Source organism: Takifugu flavidus, chromosome 19, assembly GCF_003711565.1.
Source record: "Takifugu flavidus isolate HTHZ2018 chromosome 19, ASM371156v2, whole genome shotgun sequence".
NCBI lineage: Eukaryota > Metazoa > Chordata > Actinopteri > Tetraodontiformes > Tetraodontidae > Takifugu > Takifugu flavidus.
Window position 1 is genome coordinate 3,610,095 of NC_079538.1, and position 17,500 is coordinate 3,627,594.

Below are 17,500 nucleotides of genomic sequence, written 5' to 3' on the forward strand. Positions count from 1 at the left end.
CTCTGAACTACCCCCCGCGGTGGTGTCTGGTCCATCAGAGCAGCCCTCAGGTCATTATTGTCCTCGCTAGAACGAGGCCGTCCCTGAGAATGAGCAGCGTTCGTCTACGCTGGCGTTCAAGCAAGAGTCCACACATCCTGGACGCTCCACGGGAGCCTCCTCGCAGCGTGAGAGACGCAGGCCTCCGACAGCACGCCGACACACACGGCGAGCAAGGACAGGCGCCTGCTGCTGTTCAGAACCACTGCGGACAGAGGGGAGGATGTGTGAGTGCACTTGGATTGGAATAAAAACCTGGAAAAATGTCAACTAAAAGTGAGGCCTGTTGAAGTGACTCGATAGCAGCCGCCTCTCTGAGCCAGCAGGCTAGCTGCTAAACCCAGCAGGCTAGCTGCTAAACCCAACAGGCTAGCTGCTAAACCCAGCAGGCTAGCTGCTAAACCCAGCAGGCTAGCTGCTAAACACGGCAGGCTAGCTGCTAAACCCAACAGGCTAGCTGCTAAACCGGCAGGCTAGCTGCTAAACCGGCAGGCTAGCTGCTAAACCCGGCAGGCTAGCTGCTAAACCCAGCAGGCTAGCTGCTAAACCAACAGGCTAGCTGCTAACCCAACAGGCTAGCTGCTAAACCCAACAGGCTAGCTGCTAAACCCAACAGGCTAGCTGCTAACCCAGCAGGCTAGCTGCTAAACCCAGCAGGCTAGCTGCTAAACCCAGCAGGCTAGCTGCTATACCAGCAGGCTAGCTGCTAAACCAACAGGCTAGCTGCTAACCCAGCAGGCTAGTGCTATACCAGCAGGCTAGCTGCTAAACCCGCAGGCTAGCTGCTATAACCCAGCAGGCTAGCTGCTAACCCAGCAGCTAGCTGCTAAACCCAACAGGCTAGCTGCTAAACCCAGCAGGCTAGCTGCTAAACCCAGCAGGCTAGCTGCTAAACCCAACAGGCTAGCTGCTAAACCCAGCAGGCTAGCTGCTATACCCAGCAGGCTAGCTGCTAAACCCAGCAGGCTAGCTGCTAAACCCAGCAGGAACACGTTTCAACGGCTGTTGCCATTGAAATAAGTTAGACAGAGCAAGAAAACTTGCCTTTAAAATCATTTTTTCCATAAAAAGATTGTTTCCAGACATTTTTGGGGTGAGTGGAGGAGTGTCTGTGCGCGTACCTCTGATAGCCTGTGAGTTTGAGGTTAGAACAAACAGCTTGATGAAGCCCAGGCACAGCGGCGAGTAATCGTGCTCCCAGATGACGGCAGGGATGAGCAGGACTTTCCCGTAGCCTGAGAGCAGCAGAGCTCTGAGGAGGGCTCGGACCTCCAGACCCCACCGCTGCCCAGAGGAAGAGCAGCAAGCCCGAGCAGAACGCCGACAGCTCTAGAGGAGCGGCAGAAAGCAACATTCTCAGAGGGAGTTCCATCGATGCTGCGCGGCAGCTTGGATACGTGTGAGCGATGAGGTCGGCCTACCCAGGGCAGCCAGACCAAACATCTGGTAGAACTCCCACTCCTTGGTGTACCGGATGAGGTCCGCCGGGTCAGGATTCTGCTCAGAGCCATGGAGCACGGACCACCTGAGGTAGGCCTCACACAGCAGGCAGAACACGCACAGCTTCCAGTGGATCTGCTCGAGGGGCACGAGTCCAGAACAGATGCAGAACAGATGCAGAACAGATGCAGAAGGGGGGGCAGATTCAAGAAAACACCCTTGATATAAACCGGTGCCACTTACATTCAGGCTTGTGTTGAATAAAATATGGCGAAACGCTTGGGTCTTGCAGAGAATGGCATCAATCAAGATGATGACGAGGTCATATTCGATGTATTTGTCCACCGGCTTCTTACATGAATCCTGTGAGCACATTAAGATTAAGATGGACTTTATTCATCACATCGCACTACTTTTAATAAGTATGTAGCTGTAAAGGGGCAGGGGCGGTCAAACATACTAATATGTCACAAAAGTGAAGGAAATAACTGAGTTGTGTTGTTATTACGATCTCAAATGAATGGATGATGGAGAATTCAACTCCGTTGCCTTATTTTACCCGATCAGTAGTAGCGACCTAGCATGTTAGCTAGCATCACGAACACCAGCAACTTAAATTAAGAAGTTAAATGACAACGCACACATATGGTTATCTTCAGGATGCCGTTCCTGTAATCCCTGTACAACTCCGGCGATTCGTGGCTGCACTCAACACATCTAAAGTGATCTTCTTCCATTCTTGTCTGTCAAACACTTCGACCAGCGGCTAATGTGAGAGCAACACAGCGGAAGTGAGACCTTTCAAAACAAAAGCCCACATTTCCACCCTCTAACCCGAGTATTTATCAACCATTTAAAATAAAACTGTGTTTTGTAATTATCTGAAAGTAAATGTAGTTAAATGGCATTTGTTACAAGCGCCACTTTAACTGCTTCAGATGAGTAAGACATGCGGCAGAGAGACAGAGGAAAAAAAGAAGAAATATAAACATATACTGCGTAAATCATTTTTTTACGGAAATGCAAAAACAATAATCGACTGATATACATTAAGGTGTACAACACAGATAAACGAAAATAATATTCTTATTTAGAATAAAAATAATGACAGGGAATTTATACCGATTTCCAACATAAAATCCCTAAAATAATTCTCTCATTTTTTGGAAAACGCCAACTGACGTCACATGTATCAGGCTGTTATTTTGAAAAGTCAAACTGAAAACAGCAGCGTCTCGCTCGCCGGATAAACCGGATGAGCAGCCGCGGGGCAGGTCGGGAAATGCAGTTCTGGGTGTTTCTCCACATGCTCGCGTCCCATTGGTCGTTTGGAGAATCGCGCGTGAGCCTGCAGACGCTTCCGCTCTCCCGCGTCACGCATGCAGCGCAACATGGCCCCTGGCAGCCGGGCCGTGGTGGCGGGGGTCCTCGCCCTGCTCTGCCTGTGCCGGGCCACCTCCTCCTCCGAGGCCTCCTCCCTGACCCTGTTCGACAGCGAGCTCAGCCGGCCGGGCTGCGGCTCCCTGTCCGACTGGGACGAGTACGCGGCCGACTGCGGTAACTCTGCTCTTGCTGTTGCTTTGCCCCGTCTTCCCGGTCGCGTTCCCGCCGAGAGCTAAAGATGAGGGGGTAGTAGGAAGGGTCGGGGTTAGGGTTAGGGTCGGGGTTAGGGTCGGGGTTAGGCGGGGGCGGGGGCCGGGGCAGATAAGCTGCTGTCGCCGCCCTGGAGGCGAACCTGGGTGTGAGAGAAGCGCTTGGTCGACGTGTTGCGAGACTCCGGAACCGAACAGGAGAGAAAGCTCGGAGATTCCTCAGGAGTGTTTGTCACTAACATGTCGCACATCTGAAGGTCTATGGTGTCTATCCGTCGCTGTGCACACCGTGCGTGTGCGTGTGCTTATCTCACACGTGACCAGCTGATGTTGGTGGTTTTTCGGTTCTAGTTTCCCTTTAACGGGTGACCATGACCTCGGTACCGGCTCCAACCCACCGTTTCCGGTGTCAATCAAAGCTGCCATCGTGTCGAAGTTTAAAAAATAACCTTCATCGGTCCAATGGCAGCGTTGTGAATAAAGAAATGTGGGTTAAATGTGGATTAAATGTTGGTCCTTAAAGACGTTCGAGGCCCTGTTGCCGTTTTAACGGGATTAATCTCGCAGTGAAGAAATGCAGAAGCTTTCTTTTAAATACTTTAATCCACAAACTGACAAGTTGCCTTTTCGGTTTATTTTGGCCAGACGGGAGCTAAAATGCATTTAGAGCTGTTTTCTGCGTTCCAGAGTCGTCGGTGCTGCAGCTGGAGCCCGACTGTGAGGAGGGGGGGGACCCGTCCTGTGAGTCGACCTTCGCCCTCAACGCTGAGAAGATCCTGGTGAGGCCACCACCCTGATCACACCAGCCCGCAGGACGACCTCTAGCTTCAGAAACCATCCTTTGAAGACATGCAAGAAAAAAGAATCGGAGCAGAAAACTGTCAATTTGATGAACTTTATGGATTATTAATCACGATAATTATAAACTATTACGATACTATAAATCAAACTGGTGGCACAACCTTGATGTGCTTGAATCTGAGAACAAAACGAGATAGTTTTAGTCATCTGACAGTGGCGCGTGTCTTTCTTCTTCTTCCTCTTCTTCCTCTTCCTCTTCTTCTTCTTCTCCATTTTGAAGCCTTCCATTCACACGGGATTTTGCTGTCTGTCCATTTTCCCTCCCCACAGAACCAAGCCAAGCTGTTCATAGAGCAGAAAAAAATCCCCTTTCCTGTTGACAACCAAAACATAAATGAAGAACTTGGTGAGTTGGCCCTTTATTTGAAGTCCAAACCTCGGCTACAGTGGCGAGATGCTCACGTTCTGTTTGCGTTCCAGCTATAGGTTATGTTCTGATAGGCAATGGTCTTTACGATGAAGCCGTCAAACACTTCTCGCTCCTATTACAGGTGAGAATTTGATATTTACCCCGTGAACGTGATTTTATTTGCCCTGATCGTGTTCCTGAAGGTCTGTGTCTGTGCTGCAGGGCGACCCGGAGCTGGTCAGCGCCATCTATGGGCGAGGGATCGCTTATGGGAAGAAAAGCCTGCAGGTCAGCCATCCCATAATACAACCTCGGTCAAACCATGCAAATTTAAATGCAAAGGCGGTGCAGGTTATCACCATAACACACCTTTGTGTGGCAAGTGCCGCTGCTTTGATTCAAATTTCAGTCTCTGGGATGTGCACATGCTGATGGCACCAGGGGCTACGGGGGCCACCGGGGCCACGGGAGCCTCAGGGGCCACCGGGGCCTCAGGGGCCACCGGGGGTCACCGGGGCCACGGGAGCCTCAGGGGCCACAGGAGCCTCAGGGGCCACAGGAGCCTCAGGGGCCTCAGGGGCCACGGGAGCCTCAGGGGCCACAGGAGCCTCAGGGGCCACAGGAGCCTCAGGGGCCACCGGGGCTATGGGGGCCACCGGGGCTACGGGGGCCACCGGGGCCTCAGGGGCCACCGGGGCCACAGGGGCTACGGGAGCCTCAGGAGCCACCGGGGCCTCAGGGGCCACCGGGGCCAAGCGTCACCGGGGCCACGGAGCCTCAGGGGCCACCGGGGCCTCAGGGGCCACCGGGGCTACGGGGGCCACCGGGGCTACGGGGGCCACCGGGGCCAAGCGTCACCGGGGCCAGTGTCAGCTCCTCCTAAAGCCTTCTCTTTGTGCACAGGACATAAAGAACGCTGACTTGGCTCTGTACGAGCTCAACAGAGTCATCACCCTGGAGCCAAACTGGCCTGAAGTGTATGAGCAGAGAGCCGAGGTGGGGCCCCACCCTGGGCGCCGGGCAGGACGGTCACGCCTACATATACGCATACACATGGAAGCTTTTGGGTTCATTGATAGCAGAGTGCTCCCTGGTTATCCAGTGGCAAGTTAAAAGGACCAGTTGTCCAAAGTGTGAAAAAAGACGCGTAAATTCTTCCATTGTCTCCTCTGATTGACACTGTCGACTTTGAAATGCTTCCCAACCTGTCTGACCAGTTCCCAGCTGGTGCAGGCCCTGTCCCTCTGACGTTAAACCCTGGGTTGAGAGGGAGCTAATGTCTGGACGGCTCTTTGCTCCGGCAGATCCTGTCTCCTCTGGGGCGCATCAGCGAGGCCCTGGCAGACCTGAGCAGAGCCGTGCAGCTGCAGCCGTCGGCCCGCCTCTACCGGCACCGAGGGACGCTGCTCTTCATCTCAGAGGTCTGACGCTCCTCAACCGTTGCCCTTCTCAGCAGTTGGGCGCCGCGGTCTGAGCTTTGTCATCCTGGCAGGACTACGTGGCCGCGATGGAAGACTTCCAGCAGTCGTTGGAGCTGAAGAAGAACCAGCCGATCGCTATGCTGTACAAAGGCCTGACCTTCTTTCACCGAGGCCTGCTCAAGGTACCGGTGCTGTCAGGGTCATTAGTGCGCTGCAACCAAACTTGAGCTGCTCATTTAGATGCTTCCTAGTGGAAACGGGAACCACATACATTCCTTTTCTTGTAGCATCACCCTGCCTCTGGCTGGCGTGCTGTCACTCATGAACACGTGTAAATCAGGCTGACGCTGACACAGCAGGTTGTACTGGTACCGTCTGTTTTCAAGCTCTTAACCAGCTATTGACCGTGTGTGTGCGTTAAAGTGCTGATTCATTTCCCGACCACCTATAAACACAGTGAAAACGTATTGATGCTCACGCTTGTTTCCTTCCTCTGCAGCCTCGTGCACGTAGTTTCAGTACAGTGACACCAGCGGTTCCGTTTCTCTCAGGCTGTGCACTGTAAAAAGCAACAAGAGGGAATATCTGTTAGAAAGTGGTTCTGTTACTTATTTTCAATTATGTTAATGATAAGAAATCCCTATTTTCGCGACCATAAGGCCCACAGTCACAGTTACGGGTGAGGCCATGGGACAACATACCAGCACGCTAGCTTACAACATGCCTGCTAGCGTGTATTAGCAATGCACTCGCGTACGTCGTCTTCTGTATCCGAAGGGAACGAAATGAATCCGAATTGACTTTTGCGAAAGTCGAAAAGCATTTCCAGATTTTGGAACTCAGCGCACACAGAAGGTGCCCCGTCCATTTGGGAGAAAATGTAAGGCTTTTAAGTGCGCCTTATGGTCGCGAAAATATGGAAGTTTTTGCTCTGGGTTTACGAGCAATAATCAGTAATCTGGTCTTTCCCGATTCAGTGTTGCGCAATCGGTGATTTCTCAGTTGTTGGGAAGCTCTGAGTGTGTCTGTTGTGTCTATTGTGTGTTTAGCCTGCAGGTTCCTCCTTTTATTAGTTCTAGTCAGTCAATCAGGCTCTTGTCAGGTTTATGCACACTTAACCTTCTACTCAGGTTAAGCTTTGATATGTGTGTAGGCACCAATTCTATACATGTAATGTGCAGAACAAAGCCCAGTGCAGCAAGCTTTTGACTTTAAAGGTTTTTCAAAAGTCAACGAACGCCTGTTGTTAACGCTAACCCTGTTCTAGTAATCTGACGTGTGTTTCCTCTATTAGGAAGCCATTGAAACTTTTAGAGAGGCCTTGAAGTTGAAGTCAGACTTCATAGATGCCTATAAAAGCCTCGGGCAGGCCTACAGGTACATCGATTCTTCACCGTCTGGCAGAGAGAAGAGCTAAATAATGTAAAGAATGGAGAACGGCACCTTCCTGTTCACCAACTAATACGTGCACTTTTGTCCTTTTGGCTCTTCAGAGAGCTGGGTGACTTTGAGTCGGCAATGGAGAGCTTCCAGAAGGCCCTCCTGCTGGATCAGAACCACATCCAGTCACTCCAACTGCGAGGGATGATGCTCTACCACCACGGCTCCCTGCAGGAGGCCATAGGCAACTTCAAGGTGCAGGTCGTCATATTTCCCAGCTGACGCGAGCCACCGTGAGGCCACATTTGCATGTCTTTGACCTGCCTCTCTTCACACGCCTGCTCCAGAGGTGCCTCCAGTTGGAGCCGTACAATGAGGTGTGTCAGTACATGAAGGGGTTAAGTCACGTGGCCATGGGGCAGTTCTACGAGGGCATCAAAGCTCAAACTAAAGTCATGCTCAACGCGCCCCTGCTGGGACAGAAGGCCAGCTCCGAATACCTCAAAGTCAAATATCTGAGAGGTGTGGTCTTTCTGCATCTGCACCCCAGAACATCTCACCAGAATTCCACAGCTTCCAGCCTTCTCTAACAGCTCCCTTGGCTCATTTTCCGACCAGAGTACTCGCGCTACCTGCACTCGCACCTCGACGTCCCAGTAGCAGAGTACAATGTGGACCAGGACCTACCTGGGAACTTTAAGAACCACTGGGCCAAGAACCTGCCTTTTCTAATAGAGGACTATGAAGAACAGCCTGGACTCCAGCCACATATCAAGTAGGTTAGAGTGGTTCTGTTGGCTGTCCGTCCCTCTTAGATCCAACAAGCATGTTCAGTTTTAGCTGAAAATGAAGCTTTTAATGTAGCAGCAAAGCTCATTCACCCCCGTTTCCTGGTGCCGGGTCTGACTCCTTTATTCCTGTGTGGTTCTCAGGGACGTCCTGCCGCAGAACTTCGACAGCTACAGCAGTGAAGTTCAGAAGCTGATTTGCACAGCCGACCACTTGGGGGCGCTAATGCAGTACGACACTCCTGGGTTCTTACCTAACGCAAGAATACACAGAGGTACCCTGAGGAACGCCGCTCCTGTTTGTTCTGTAATGGGGGCACTCAGAATGTCTTCTTTTCTTCAGCTATGGGTTTAGCCACCGTGGAGGTGATGCAGGCGATGCATCGCACCTGGAGCAACTCCAAAGTCCGAGTTAACGGCAAGACCAGGCAGATGCAGTGGAGGGACATGTTCGATATAGCCGTCAAGTGGAGGAGGTGAGGCGTCTTTACGAGCGGTCGGCCCGTCGCCATCCGTATCTCAGGGCCATAAAGCCCTACGGGGCAAAGATAAAGAGGGCAGAGGTCCAGAAGTGGTTTATACCCCTAAACTGGCTGCACAGAATAAAAGGCTTCCTTTGTTGACGGGTGCATCCGCCTCTTGTGCTCAGGATCGCAGATCCAGACCAGCCAGTCCTGTGGTTGGATCAGATGCCTGCTCGAAGCCTCAGCCGAGGGTTCAACAATCACATCAATCTAATCAGGTGACCACCTGCTTCCCAGCCGTGGAGCGCTGTCACAGCCCACCTTCCGGGTTTTATTACAAATCTTATGGATTCACTTCAAAATAAGCCTTCGGTTGAGATTCCTCTTCACCTTTTCTCCTCCAGAGGACAGATCATAAATATTAGATACTTAGCCTACTTTGACAGCATCCTCGACTTCATCAAAGACAGAATCCTGGTGTATCATGGGTAAATTAGACCAAATATGAACATTAATGCCAATTTTCTCTGGTTTTGCTGGACTGGAAAGTTTTCATTCTCCACCTTTAGGGCGTACAATCCCAGAGGGCTCCTAGAAGTCCGTCAAGCTCTCGAAAATGTGAACAAAGTGGAAGATCTGCTTCCTATAATGAAGGTAAAAGCCACCGACTGATGGATGAGGGATGGATGTCCACACAGATGGATGTGGGTGGAGGTCCAGCAGCTAACCCGAACCCATGATGGCACTTGTTGAGTTTGGTGTGTCTGTTCTCTGAAGCAGGTCAACAGTAAAACCAGGGATGGTTTCACCGTCAATTCCAAAGTGCCGAGCATGAAGGATCCTGGGAAAGAATATGACGGCTTCACCATCACCATCACAGGAGACAGGTATGAGTGCAGACGGCAGCTGTAGCAAAATACCTTTTGAGACAGGGGTGCTCACACTGTTACAGCAGACGAGCTACTGATTATATTTATTGAGAAAACTATGGAGGAGTCTTACGATTATGTTGATGTCTGTTGCGTAACTGCAGATGTTGCTCAACACAACATAATTAACTGTACAGTTTTGGCCATTGTGGAGAACTACTGGGACTTTAGTTCCTTCCTGGTCCTCAGCTCCCTCTTCGCTGGTGTTCAGTGGCGTATTTTCCATCAACAGTCCAAAATGCCGCTCCACGTTTCCCTTCTTTGGTGTCGTGATGGCAGAGGAGGCAGACGCACTTTGAAAATGTCACCGTTAAAAAAGTCCTGTATGAAAGGGATCCGTTTTATTCTCCTGACTCGGTCCAGCTCCCCACTGGTTATCGCTAGCTTGTTAGCTCTGCTGCACTTACAGCCGTTGTTTGCACAGTGACACAGGTGTCAAAAATTCAGATGTCACATGACTGGCTGGAGATCAGTGAGGGGACGGATGATAGGCTGACGTCTGTGTTTTTATCGTCACGAGATCTCCCGATAGTACCTTGGCGATCGACCGCGAGATCTAGCGATAGTAAGATTCAAGTTTGGATACAGTTTTCCCACACGTGTTTCTGTATTTTCAGGGTGGGAAACATGTTATTCTCAGTTGAAACCCAGACGACAGAGGAGCGGACACAGCAGTACCAGTCAGAGGTGGAGTCCATTTACAAAGACCTCACCGCTAAAGGGAAGGCGCTGATGCTGTCCACCGAACTGGGGGTACGGTCACACTGAGGCTAAGGCCCCCGTTCTCGTTAGCATGGAATACTATACTAACCCTGACCCCCTGACCCTGACCCCCTAACCCTGACCCTGACCCTAACCTAACCCCCTGACCCTGACTCTAACCCTAACCTAACCCCCTGACCCTGACCCCCTAACCCTGACCCTAACCCCCTGACCCTTTAACCCTGACCCTAACCCTGACCCCCTGACCCTGACCCCCTAACCCTGACTCTAACCCCAACCCCCTGACCCTAACCCCCTAACCCTGACCCTAACCCCCTGACCCTTTAACCCTGACCCTAACCTAACCCCCTGACCCTGACCCCCTAACCCTAACCCTGACCCCCTAACCCCTGACCCCCTGACACCCTGACCCTGACCCCCTGACCCTGACCCCCTAACCCTAACCCTGACCCCCTGTCTGAGCCTCCTGGCTGGGAATCAAACTGCTCAAGGGAAAGTTGTTGATGGAAGCTACAGTTTTTCTGTTACGATTATTGATCCTTTTTTGTTAATTATCTGTACTTGAGTAGCCTTAAGATGAGGTTTCTGTCCTTGCAGGATGCCGATGCCGTGTGCAACCTCATCCTGTCCTTGGTTTATTACTTCTGTAACCTCATGCCTCTATCCAGAGGGTCCAGGTAAGATCTCAATCTGCTGTTCAGGGTTTTCCTTTAACTATCAACCTAAGAGAGATCCCTCAGTAATAACTAGTTGGCTGTTTATGCCAGTAAACCCGTATCTAATGTGTCCTCAGTGTGGTGGCCTACGCCGTCGTCATGGGCGCAGTGATGGCCAGTGGGAAGGAGGTCATGGGTCGGATCCCCAAAGGAAAGGTAAACTTGACACGTGTTTTTCTGGAACCATGAGTCCCTAAATCAGCCCCCCCCCCCCGTTATAGAAAGCCAACAGTCCGTTTTATTGAAATGGTGGATGATTGAATGCAATCATTTCAGCTGGTGGATTTCGAGGCCATGACCACGCCCAGTCCTGACGGCTTCAGTAAAATGGCAAAATCCTGGATGAACCTGAAAAGGTGTGAAGCCCGAGTGCAGCTGTGTTCGTTCTCCCACTTTTTGGCAGAGACTGAATCTTTGTTGTCCCTCGACAGTCTGCCATCCTGGTACCAAAGTCTTCCATCGGTAGCAGAGGCGTTCCCCTCCACCAGAACCATGATCGAGGTTCTCAACACAGACTCATCCTCACACTGTCCAAAGAAGTCCTAACGGGTCCAGGCAGCAGAGGCCCCAAACAGCGGCGCTGCCGAGCCGAGCCGGCCTCCTTCCTCCTTCTGCAACCCAAACGCAGCCGCCTCTCCTCCAGCGGGATGGTGGTACTGCTCGCTTGGTACCGCTCGCTTGGACCGCAAGAGGCCAAATCAGAGTTTCTTCCACTCACTGTTGGCTGAAGAGTTTTGGTAGAAAAAAAGAATCCCAACAAGTTTTCTGTGGTATCGGCTCCAAGGCCAGTGCTTAATTTACTTTCTTAGACTATCAGCCTAATCAAAACATCATCTACCATATAGAATAGGTCAACAGTCCTTTATAAACCCCTTTGACATCAGGTTTAATATTCATATGCAGTTAAAATGTATTAGAACTTAAACCCAGAGGAAACAAAACTTCCTCAGTGTTAAAGAAGCGTCCCTTTCCCAGTGTTCCCCCCTCCAGGTGATAACAGACCAGCATCGTCCCAGTTTGGGTTGCAGAAGTTACTCGTCCTCCCCCCGGCGTCACGCTGGAACACCCAAAGCACAAACCTGTCACGGACCAACAACATGACCTCTGAAATCCAACACTTTTGTCAGATTTTATGGTTCCCGTTAATAATTTTAGCAAAGTTTCCAGAATCCAGGCACTTATGAAGTGTGCAGCCGAGATGAATGAGTTGAGAAACGTGGAGCAATCTTCCGATGTGTTGTCTTGCTGCTTGGAGGATGTTTGGAGTCTTGGATTGTTTTCTCATTGTTGCAAATAAAAGGATTAAAGGGGACATTGGTGCTCACCAAAGTGAGCCACAGCCGGAGAAGTCGCTCATTTGTTCATCCAAAATGAAAAAATATAAACTCTCAACAGAACAAAACTATCGTTGACATTCTTGATAATAGAACAGAAAAGAGGGAAACTTCCGCACATTTAAATTAATTGAAGAAAAACCGCATTTAGTTGTAGGAAAAATCAACCTGTTAAAATTCAACCATTTAATTCTCCAGTTGGAGACCGTTTGGACCCTCATTAGCTGCTGCAAACTTGGGATTGTCAAAATAATCGGTCAATTAAAACACTCCTTGAGTGTATTGTTTTAATATCACTGGTTTGCTAAGAAACTTTGCACAAATGGCACATGTTTAGCATTAAATATCCAATTTTTATTTTAAATACCTGAGCTTAACTATTTAATAGACGCAGAGTGATATATTCCAATAAAATCAGTTTCTGCAGCTTTTCTCCAATTAGTTCGCATTCAACGTTTTAACGAATAAATATATTAAATTTTGAAATATGATTTGAATCAGTGTGGAATTCACGAACCTGAACCTTTAAATAGTTAAACAAATTCAGAAATGGATCCTGCTAAAAAGCTAAAGTGAAGCTAAATGGTTTCTACAGCCGCCGCGTGGGCGCTCGGTGGCCACGTGACAGCCACGTGATCGTAGTGTATTTAACGACGTCGTTACTCGCCCGCGCGGCAGAAAGCGGCGCTCATGGCCGCGTCAGAGGAGACGGTGTCCGGCAGCCTCGGGCTCCTGCTCGGCCTCAGCGGGGCGCTGCTCCGGGCCGCCAAGCGCGAAGCACAAGGTGAGAAATTAGAGCACATTTCAACACTTTACACGTTTCATGGCGCACTTTGCAGAAAAAAACTCTGATTTAGCTCCTTTCTGCTCGAATATATTCAGAAACAAATACAATATCCAGCATAAATTATGGTTTTAAAGTCAATTCTATTATTGTTCTTATTAATTTGCTCTCATACAAAGTGGACATGTGACTCATAATGACACACTTGTAACCGGTGGTTGGGACTCAAGGTGATGCAGAATAATCCCTGTCATGCTCTTTGCCTCTAACCCAAATCAGCTTTGTCCACTACTGAGGTCCTTTTGTTCTGGCACAGAGTCCCTGGAAGGTTTCGTCCCGCACAAGATCACCACGTTACTGGGCCTGATCTCAGCGGGGGCACAGTTCTACAAAAGGTGAGGCGCTTCACACCTGTAAATCAGTTCTTTGAGATTGTCCCGTGGTAGTTTGCTTTCTAACCATGATTTCACATTTTACCAGCCTGGGGGTGAAAAAGAAGAGCGAAGCTGAAGCGGTTTGGCAGAAGTATTATCAGTGAGTGAGAATCAGAGGTTTTATGCACCGAGATAACGTCAGATGTGGCGTTCCTCAGGGTTTGGTCTTTGAACCAGGTTTATTCACACGTCAGAAGGTGCTTTTACGAGTAGTTACGAGATAAAGTCCTCAGGACAATGTAACCTAGGGGCATTTGCAACAAAAGTATATGATGCTAATTAAACCAGACTCGTTAACCTTCCTGATAACAGGACCAAGCTCCTATTTCAGAGGTTTCTGCTTATTTAGAGAAAATCACTCATCACCAGTTGTTTGTCTTTCAGTCATGAACCAGTAAAGGAGCAGGTAGAGGAACTTCTGGAGCTCCAGGTTGGTGATTTAAATCTAGACTAGAGGGAGGAGGGGGGGAGGGGGGGAGGGGGGGAGGGGAGAGGGGAGGAGAGAGGAGAGGAGAGGAGGAGAGAGGAGAGAGGGGAGGAGGGGAGGGAGGAGAGAGGGGAGGAGGGGAGGAGGAGAGAGGGGGGGAGGGGAGGAGGAGAGAGGGGAGGAGAGAGGAGAGAGGAGAGGAGAGGAGGAGAGAGGGGAGGGGAGGAGGGGAGGAGGGGAGGGAGGGAGGGGAGGGGAGGAGGAGAGGGAAAGGAGGAGGAGAGAGGGGAGGAGGGGAGGGGAGAGGAGGGGAGGAGGAGAGGGGAGGAGGAGAGAGGGGGGGAGGGGAGGAGGAGAGAGGGGAGGGGAGGGGAGGGGAGGGAGGGGAGGAGGAGAGAGGGGAGGAGGGGAGAGGGAAGGAGAGGAGGAGAGAGGGGAGGGGAGAGGGAAGGAGAGGAGGAGAGAGGGGAGGGGAGAGGGAAGGGAGGAGAGGAGAGGAGGGGAGGAGAGGGAAGGGAGGAGGGGAGGAGGAGAGAGGGGAGGAGGAGAGAGGGGAGGGGAGAGGAGAGAGGGGGGGAGGGGAGGGGAGAGGGAAGGGAGGAGGGGAGGAGAGGAGAGGAGAACACCACTATATATATATATATATGTGTGTGCGTGTGTGTGTGTGTGTGTGTGTGCATATGGTGTGTGCGTGTGTGTGTGAGTGTGTGTGTGTGTGTGTGCGTGTGTGTGTGCGTGCGTGTGCGTGTGTGTGTGCGCGTGTGTGTGTGTGTGCGCGCGTGTGCGTGTGTGTGGTGTGTGTGTGTGTGTGTGTGTGTAGACTGAGTGGGACTCTTTCCTGGAGGACGTGGACAGACGTCTGCAGGCAGCAGCCCAGCCGCCCTCAGGAGGGAGCAATGCTGGACACCTGAGCCCGGAGACTCAGGTCAGCGATGGGCGGACTGGAAAGTGAGTCCAGGAGAACTTGGGTCACCTCAGGTTCCGGTTCCAGACGGGTCGTTGAACCGTTGTGCTTTATGGGTGCAGGAGGGCGACTCTGGGGGACTACCTGGACCAGGGGCAGAAGCTGCTGCTGGTTCTCATCAGACACTTCGGGTGACTGCCGTGACGAGACCACGTGGCCGAGCTGCAGGCCAGTCAGGTCAGTTCTGGGTCAGACCCTGACCCAGAATCTCGACCCCAAGCCGACCCGTTTCTAACCTCCAACGCCCATTTTTTGGCATCTCCGTAGGCTGTGCTGGCGGCTCGGTCGCTCCGGGTCTTGGTGGTGTCCTTCGGCAGTCTTGAGGGAGCTCAGATCTGGCTGGAGCAGACCGGCTGTGCCTTCGACATCGTGTTGGACCCACAGAGAACGGTCAGGATCCAGTCTCCCTCCAATCAGAACGCACTCAGACTCCTTTGATAATATTTTCCTCACCGCACAACCGGGTTTTCTGTGTGGTTCTGGTGGTTAAACGCCGCTGGTCCTGGTGGTTAAACGCCACTGGTTCCGGTGGTTAAACGCCGCTGGTCCTGGTGGTTGAACGCCGCTGGTTCTGGTGGTTAAACGCCACTGGTTCCGGTGGTTAAACGCCGCTGGTCCTGGTGGTTGAACGCCGCTGGTTCCGGTGGTTAAACGCCGCTGGTTCCGGTGGTTAAACGCCACTGGTTCCGGTGGTTAAACGCCGCTGGTTCTGGTGGTTGAACGCCACTGGTTCCGGTGGTTAAACGCCACTGGTCCTGGTGGTTAAACGCCACTGGTTCCGGTGGTTAAACGCCACTGGTTCCGGTGGTTAAACGCCACTGGTTCTGGTGGTTGAACGCCGCTGGTCCTTCCTGAAACATGGCGCTGGGTGCAGATCTACCGGACCTTTGGGCTGGGCTCGTCCTACGCCGACGTGCTGAGGTTCGACTGCCTGCTGCAGTACTCCGAGTACGAGGCCGAGGGCCGGAGCTTCCCTGATGTCCCCTCGCGTCTGCTGGAGGACATCTACCAGGTAGGACCACTTCCTGTTGGACGTCCCAGGTAGGACCACTTCCTGTTGGACGTCCCAGGTAGGACCACTTCCTGTTGGACGTCCCCGTGTTAGGAGCCGGCTCCTCCAGGGCTCCGTGGGTGGTGGAACCTCTGGACAACAATGTCCTTATTTTCCAGATGGGAGGAGACTTCCTGCTGGACGAGGCGGGGACGGTCCTGTTCAGCCACCGCTGTCGGACGCCGCTGGACAGGCCCTCGGTCCAGGACGTCCTGCAGGCGGCAGACGTGCGCGTTTGATCGCGGTCGTTACCGACACCACCGAGGAAGACGGACGCTTTGACTCACATTTATGATGTCACGTCTCGCTCTCGTGACGCCACGAAGAGACGTGACTGAGACGCAGGTGTGACACAGCGGCTGCTCGCCCCCGTCGTGGTGACGCTGCTTCCTTTAACGCTCGGAACGCACGGATGGAAAATCCTCAACCTCTTCCTTTTTCTTTCTGATCATATTGTCACCGATTGAAAATGCTAAATGCTAAATGCTGTATGTTTAATTCTACGTGTTTTAGAGTGAATTACGAGTGGTTCGGGTTCCCCTTTTAACGGGTTTCACAGGTTCTGGTCCGGCGGAGCCTCGATCCGCCTGTGATCCGCGTCCAGAATGGGCAGAATTTAACTCAGCTCATAAAGGTCTGATCTCAGGATCCAGGGGGAAATAAGCCGGATGGAATGAATTGGATTCGCACGGAAAGTTTTCAGCCTTTATTGTGAAACTGTGACGTCTGTGAACCATTAAAAGAAATCACACCTCTATCGTCACGCGCTGTTTCTGAGAGATCCGGCAGCATATTGAGAATCGCATCGCTAGCTTCAGATTTATGCGTAAAAAAAGTCAAAGTTGTGTCTAAAGTTGAGCCAACCGTGGCGTCCTAATGCTAACGGGAAGCTAATGCTACAGAAGCAGCCGGAGCGGATTTTAGAGCGCCACTCTGTCGTCGAACTCGCAGAGGTAGTTCATGGCCCGGTCGCAGTAGTGGTCCCACCAGTCCCCGTCGTCCGACGCCATGGCCACGCAGTTCTCCCGCCGGCCTCCGTCCGGTTGGCCGGACAGGAAGTGCTTGCGCCACTGGAAGTAGGACACCTGCGTGCCGTCGTCGTACAGGTACGCGCCCTCGGTCTGGAGGTCGTTGATGCCCAGCCAGACGGGCCAGTTCCCCGGGTGGAAGAAGGACCTGACGTAGTCCGCCAGGGCCTCCTGCTCCTTGCGGCCGCGCGGCATCGCCAGGCGGCCGCCGCGCTCCGAGCACTTCCTGGACGCTCCAGCGTAGTGCTCGTAGCTGTTGTACACCAGGTAACATTTGTAGCCTATCCTCCGTCCCTTCATGCAACCTGAAGAGGGGAGAGACTCTCCAAACACTCAAACCTCAACCAGCAGCCAGAACCAGGGGAACTCACCTTCCAGCCGTCCCGTCTCCTTCCGGTTGTCCCTGCTGTGCTGGAACGCCTCGCGGACGCTGTCCTCCAGCTCCAGGACTTTAGCTGCCGTGTTGGGACGCAGGGAATGAGACGTCAGCCGCCCGCGGGTGACCTTCGGTGGTTTTATTGAATGGTGTTTTATGTGGGAGTGTGTGGAGCCTCTGCCCGTTGTCTAGAACTGGGGCTTTCCTCCTTTGTCAGGTCCCTACTATATTACACGGAAGAATGTTCAACTGGCGTCTATTCATCCAACATATTTTTGGTGCACAGAGGAGGCTTTTTCCTTTTTCCTCATATTGGATGTTTCCGTCTCCCAGCAGCAGGAAACCGCTCAGACATCTGGGCAAGCGAGCGGTGCCGCGCTGTCGCCACTGGGACGGCGGC

The 17,500-nt window shown here is 52.0% G+C and overlaps 4 protein-coding genes and 1 long non-coding RNA gene across 6 annotated transcripts in view; 2 read left to right on the forward strand and 3 right to left on the reverse strand.

The window, feature by feature from the left end:
- The window catches only part of arv1 (ARV1 homolog, fatty acid homeostasis modulator), a 2,937-nt gene extending 652 nt beyond the window's left edge, over positions 1–2,285 (reverse strand). Inside the window, 6 exon segments of the mRNA XM_057017355.1 lie at positions 1–244; positions 1,161–1,315; positions 1,317–1,368; positions 1,461–1,614; positions 1,723–1,842; positions 2,121–2,285. The exon segment at positions 1–244 is cut by the window's left edge and continues 652 nt beyond it. Of these exon segments, the coding sequence (XP_056873335.1) occupies positions 117–244; positions 1,161–1,315; positions 1,317–1,368; positions 1,461–1,614; positions 1,723–1,842; positions 2,121–2,216 (705 nt within the window). The 5' untranslated portion in view covers positions 2,217–2,285 and the 3' untranslated portion in view covers positions 1–116.
- Positions 1–17,500, reverse strand: part of LOC130516352 (uncharacterized) — a 235,224-nt gene that overhangs the window by 3,618 nt on the left and 214,106 nt on the right. The window lies entirely within an intron of this gene.
- Positions 2,807–12,050, forward strand: ttc13 (tetratricopeptide repeat domain 13). 2 transcript variants are annotated; one of them, XM_057017246.1, is made up of 23 exons: positions 2,807–3,036; positions 3,759–3,850; positions 4,203–4,278; positions 4,353–4,423; positions 4,504–4,569; positions 5,185–5,277; positions 5,586–5,702; positions 5,774–5,884; positions 6,997–7,079; positions 7,196–7,337; positions 7,430–7,604; positions 7,701–7,857; positions 8,015–8,145; positions 8,214–8,346; positions 8,520–8,612; positions 8,739–8,822; positions 8,904–8,988; positions 9,112–9,221; positions 9,881–10,016; positions 10,584–10,663; positions 10,780–10,858; positions 10,979–11,058; positions 11,134–12,050. In XM_057017246.1, exons 1-23 carry the CDS (start codon positions 2,859–2,861, stop codon positions 11,246–11,248), a joined length of 2,487 nt encoding a protein of 828 aa, XP_056873226.1. In that variant the 5' UTR covers positions 2,807–2,858; the 3' UTR covers positions 11,249–12,050. The 2 variants fall into 2 exon arrangements, with proteins under 2 accessions (XP_056873226.1, XP_056873227.1); XM_057017247.1 differs by having other exon boundaries at positions 9,115–9,221.
- On the forward strand, positions 12,663–16,451 carry selenol (selenoprotein L). Its single transcript, XM_057017334.1, has 9 exons — positions 12,663–12,820; positions 13,137–13,215; positions 13,301–13,354; positions 13,639–13,684; positions 14,502–14,629; positions 14,708–14,822; positions 14,913–15,035; positions 15,520–15,657; positions 15,816–16,451. The coding sequence occupies exons 1-9, from the start codon at positions 12,727–12,729 to the stop codon at positions 15,933–15,935; spliced, it is 897 nt and encodes a 298-aa protein (XP_056873314.1). The 5' UTR covers positions 12,663–12,726; the 3' UTR covers positions 15,936–16,451.
- Positions 16,388–17,500, reverse strand: part of clec11a (C-type lectin domain containing 11A) — a 1,979-nt gene continuing 866 nt past the window's right edge. Inside the window, exons 4-5 of the mRNA XM_057017333.1 lie at positions 17,096–17,179; positions 16,388–17,029 (exon numbers count right to left, since the gene is read on the reverse strand). Of these exons, the coding sequence (XP_056873313.1) occupies positions 16,617–17,029; positions 17,096–17,179 (497 nt within the window). The 3' untranslated portion in view covers positions 16,388–16,616. The remainder of the gene's footprint in view (positions 17,030–17,095; positions 17,180–17,500) is intronic.